At 43.7% G+C, this 5,015-nt stretch overlaps 1 protein-coding gene across 1 annotated transcript; it reads right to left on the bottom strand.

Moving 5' to 3' along the window:
* Window positions 1–2,432: 2,432 nt before the first annotated feature.
* On the bottom strand, window positions 2,433–4,378 carry LOC138082033 (growth-regulated alpha protein). The gene is made up of 4 exons (XM_068975249.1): window positions 4,254–4,378; window positions 4,047–4,170; window positions 3,850–3,933; window positions 2,433–3,000 (listed from the first exon to the last, which is right to left on the bottom strand). Exons 1-4 carry the CDS (start codon window positions 4,339–4,341, stop codon window positions 2,985–2,987), a joined length of 312 nt encoding a protein of 103 aa, XP_068831350.1. The 5' UTR covers window positions 4,342–4,378; the 3' UTR covers window positions 2,433–2,984.
* Window positions 4,379–5,015: the final 637 nt, after the last annotated feature.

Genomic DNA, 5,015 nt, shown 5'->3' with positions numbered 1-5,015 from the left:
ATAGCAGAGCTTTTGTTTAAATGTCAATCTGTTTAAGAAGGAAAAAATTTTGCTTCAAGACACCTTGGCATGTACTGTACCTCTCTTTTTGATAAAAATCATCACCCATACATTCTCAGGAGCCAAGCAAATTTTCTCTTTCACTGTGACTCTTTCTGACTTATTTCACTCTGTATAACAGGCTTCAGGTTCATCCACCTCCTTATACAGTGGGGGAAGGAGAGAGTGGGACACATTGAGAGAGTATCATTAAAACATATACATTACCGTGTGTAAAGTAGATCATTTCAGTTCAGTTGCTCAGGCTTTACACTGAGACTATCTGGAGCTAAATATGGAAGCAACAGTATATGTAGGGATTCCCAGGTAGTACAAGTGGTAAAGAATCCGCTTGCAGTGCAGGAGATGTGGGTTTGATCCCTGGGTCAGGAAGATTACCTGGAGAAGGAAGTGACAACCCACTCCAGTATTCTTGCCTGGAAAATTCCATGAACAGAGGAACCATGGGGTCACAAAAGTCAGACATGACTTAGTAACTAAACCACCACCACCACCAAAGATATCCTTGTACTACCAGAACCTGTGAGTATGTTACCTTACATTGCAAAAGGAACTTTGCAGATGGGATTAAGTTAAGGGTCTTGCAAGGAAAGATCGTCTTGCTTTATCCTGGGTGGCCTGATATAATCACAAAGATTCTCATAAAAAAGGAAGTAGGAGAAGTCAGAATTAGACAGAAGGCAATGTGGCAGAGCAGAAGGACCAAAAGAAACCATCTCAGAGAAAGAAATGTTCCTCTCTCTAAGTTTTTCTGACTGGTTTAATAGTTAAATTGACATGAGACAGATCAGCAGGAGCAAATCAAACAAAAGTTTAATAATATATGTACATGGGAGAGACCCAGGAAAACTGAGTAACTCACCAAAATAGCCAAAGCCCTCACTTTAAATACCATCCTAAGCTAAAGACAAAAGATGTTGGGAGCAATGGTTATGAGACTTTCGGGGAGAGAAGCAATTTGCCTCGGAATAGAAAAGCCAGTGTTTGATAAACAATATTTGCTGCACCATGCAGAGATAATGGGACACGAAGTGGACTCTGATTCTTAGATCCTGCTTAGAGTTTGCCTCACCACCCCTGGCCCATATTCTTTGCAGAGATCTCTTCTAAGTCTATTCTGAAAACAGGTTTTTTATCTAAATTCTTTTAGGCAGTTAAGGTTAGTTCAGTTCAGTCGCTTAGTCGTGTCCAACTCTTTGCGACCCCATGAATCACAGCACACCAGGCCTCCCTGTCCATCACCAACTCCAGGAGTTCACTCAGACTCACGTCCATTGAGTCAGTGATGCCATCCAGCCATTTCATCCTCTGTCGTCCCCTTCTCCTCCTGCCCCCAATCCCTCCCAGCATCAGAGTCTTTTCCAATGAGTCAACTCTTCCCATGAGGTGGCCAAAGTACTGGAGTTTCAGCTTTAGCATCATTCCTTCCAAAGAAATCCCAGGGCTGATCTCCTTCAGAATGGACTGGTTGGATCTCCTTGCAGTCCAAGGGACTCTCAAGAGTCTTCTCCAACACCACAGTTCAAAAGCATCAATTCTTCGGTGCTCAGCCTTCTTTGCAGACCAACTCTCACATCCATATATGACCACAGGAAAAACCATAGCCTTGACTAGACAGACCGTAGTCGGCAAAGTAATGTCTCTGCTTTTGAATATACTGTCTAGATTGGTCATAAACTTTTCTTCCAAGGGGTAAGCGTCTTTTAATTTCATGGCTGCAATCACCATCTGCAGTGATTTTGGAGCCCCAAAAAATAAAGTCTGACACTGTTTCCCCATCACAGTTAAGGCAGAGGTTACAAAAAACACCTTTCTGAACCTTCTGCTTATTAAAAATAACCAACAAAGAGACACATTTGGTGGGAGGCAAATTTTGGTGCCCTAGGGAAAGAGATTTGAAGAGGCCATGTTGATGGCTTTAAGATACAGGAAGATGATCATAAGCTACAAAACACAGATGACCTCTGGAAGCTAAAAAGACCAAGGGGATGGATTTTCCCCTAGTGCCTCCAGGATGAGGCAGCAATGCAGACACCAGTGGAACTAATTTTGGTCTTCTGACTTCCAGAATTGTAAAAGAATAAGAATATTCTTTTAAACTACTGAATTTGTAATAATTTTTTACAACAGCAATAGAAAACCCAAGTGTTGGGTACTCAAGAGGGAGGATAAAAGAGGTCAAGAAATAAAAAAGAAACTTAAGTAAGAAATTTGTGTAAAAAGCTTTATTTTCATGTTATTTATAAAAATACATCAATAAATACTTAAACTTCTCTATTCCAAGACATAGAGAAACATTTAGATGACTCACACTAAACAAGGCATTATGCCTTACAAGGAAGACATAAAATGTCCAAGGGATATTTAGATCATTGTCATTTGTAAAGGTTCAACATCAGAAATGTTGACTACAGACTGTGAAATGTTTCAATAAATAACAACTGACAATTTCTCTATAAAAAGTAAACGTACACACACATTCCCTACATTAACAGTGATCGTGATCTATCTGTTTGCTTGAACCCTCCACTACTGTCTCTAGTCTTTACTATAATGGATAGTACAATGTGGAATACCCTCTCCCCAAAAATAGTTTAATAAGTGAAGAACACTTAAAACACATCATCTTCAAATTAAACAGTCAGGATTGAACTAACTTTGAGTTAACATAAAAATAAACTTTGAAATTAACAGTACCGAGAACTGCCAAACACATTCACACCTTTAAATATTAGAATATCAATACACAGGCTTTGAAAAATAAATAAATAAATACATATGTAAATAAATAGAACTCTCATAAGAAACAGCCAAATACATTAAACACAGTCCAGATGGCCCTGGGAGCCATTTGTTTCTCTTCTTTTACTTCAATTCCACTGAGGCTGCTGCAATAGTCAAGAAGCTCCTTCCATCTCTCTTGATCAGTTGGCACTAGCCCTGCAATGAGAAAATGGTTACCGTTAGTAGGACTCCAAAAACTGACCTCACAGCCCTGCACTATGTGGTTGCTACCTAGACCAATGCTGCACTGTATGACAGAAAATGCCAGGCTCCTAAATGCTATTTAATTAGGAACATGGAGTCTGTGCTAGCAACCTTACTATTTTCAAAAAGTGAGAATATAATGCCACCTTGAGCTAAAAAAAGTACATGCATGACATCACTTAAGCCACATGGCAAACTCCATTAAATACCTATTACTATTATTCCCCATGTTATTGAGACTTAAAGAGATTAAGTACTTTCCCTGGGGTTACAGAAATAGTAAAGGGTGGAATCTAGACTTGCACTGTGTTGGCAGAGGCCAGGGGGAGGGACGTTCCCCTGAAAAGTCCCTGGCTTCACCACCAAGCCTGAGTTCCATATGACCCAAACCCAAGAGTTTTACCTCTCAGGTCTGAAGCTCATGAAAAACTCGAGGTAAAGGGTATTTGTTCCTTAACAGATAGGAAGCATTTTAGCATCATTGGCTAACTCTGCTTCACCTTTTGGGCTCCTTGGTGGCTCAGATGGTAAAGAATCTGCCTACAATACAGGAGACAGGGATTCAGTCCCTGGAGCTTCATCTTTTAGAAACATACATTTACCCACACTCCAAGAGTGAGCAGGCCAGGAGGCAGTGAAGTGTCCTTCTGACACCAGAGTAGATTAATGACCCTAATGGCAAATTTAATTCTGAAATTATGATTTTTTTTCATTCTTTCAGCTTAATCCTAGGTTTCTCTGACATAACTTTCAGCAGGCAGAATGACTATAGTCACACGATGAATAAAAACCACAACTCACTTGTTTAGCATCTTATCGATGATTTTCTTAACCATGGGGGCGGCGGGGTTGAGACACACTTCCTGACCAGTCTTGAGAGTGGCTCTGCAGAGAGAAGCAAGAATCTACGTGAGGTGGGGGGTCCATTTGAGGGATGGGGTGGGGGCATCGGCACGGTGGGTGGTGATGACGAGGACAGCAACAGAGGTGACACTTACATGACTTCGGTTTGGTCGCAGTGGGGGCCCGGGGGCGTCACCTTCACGCTCTGGATGTTCTTGAGGTGAATCCCCTGCACGGTCTGCAGGCACTGGCAGCGCAGTTCGTTGACCACGGGCGCCCCTGCGGGAAGGACAGAGTGGGTTAGGGGCTGTCCTCACGGGCACCCACCCACCCTCGTCCCGCCCTGGGGATCCGGGTCTCACCTGCTGCGCGCCGGCCGGCGGCCACCAGGAGCAGGAGCAGCATCGCTGCGCCGAGGAGCCGGGGGGCGGGGTTCGCGGCTCGGGCCATGGGTCTCAGCTCTGGGGGTCTGTGTCTGCGGCGGGAAGGCTGGCGGGAGCGCTGGCTGAGCGGACTCTGTGGCTCCCGAGCCGGGTGAACCCCTTTTATCCTGATCAGAAGGGAGTTGCCAGCCCCGGGGCCAGGGGAAATTCCCGGTCCGGAAGGAAGGGGGCCCCGCCCGTCTCACGCGTAATCTGCGCACTCGGAGTGTCATCCTCGTACCCAAATCCCCACCGGAGGGTGAGTCGCCTTGCAAGAAGTGTTGTCACATCTTAGAGGAGACAGGCATAGTGACAAACGTTAGTTATTAAGATTGAGGGAATTAAGGCCAGGGAGGAGGGACGCAGAGAGAACTGATTTTCCACGTGTTACTTACACTTAAGTGTCTTGGGACTTGATTTTATCCACGTCTGCATAAATACACTGTTAAAGCACAGGTCATCTCAAATTATGCATGAGAATGTTCTCTTACTTCCCGGTATTTTACGAACACAAATAAATCACACCTCATGTCATATTATCCCCGCAGTAGTGAGGGGATGACCAGTATCAAAAGTTTAATTTCGTGTTTACATTGCAACGAAAGTGTCGCAATCCTACAAAGCTTCCTTCCCCGGTGAAATTCTGGAACTTCCAGAGCTAGAGTAGATTCATGAATACCACCTTTTTTTTTTTGCGTTGAG

This window comes from Capricornis sumatraensis, chromosome 7, assembly GCF_032405125.1.
Source record: "Capricornis sumatraensis isolate serow.1 chromosome 7, serow.2, whole genome shotgun sequence".
Taxonomy (NCBI): Eukaryota; Metazoa; Chordata; class Mammalia; order Artiodactyla; family Bovidae; genus Capricornis; species Capricornis sumatraensis.
This window is presented reverse-complemented; position numbering and strand designations above follow the sequence as displayed.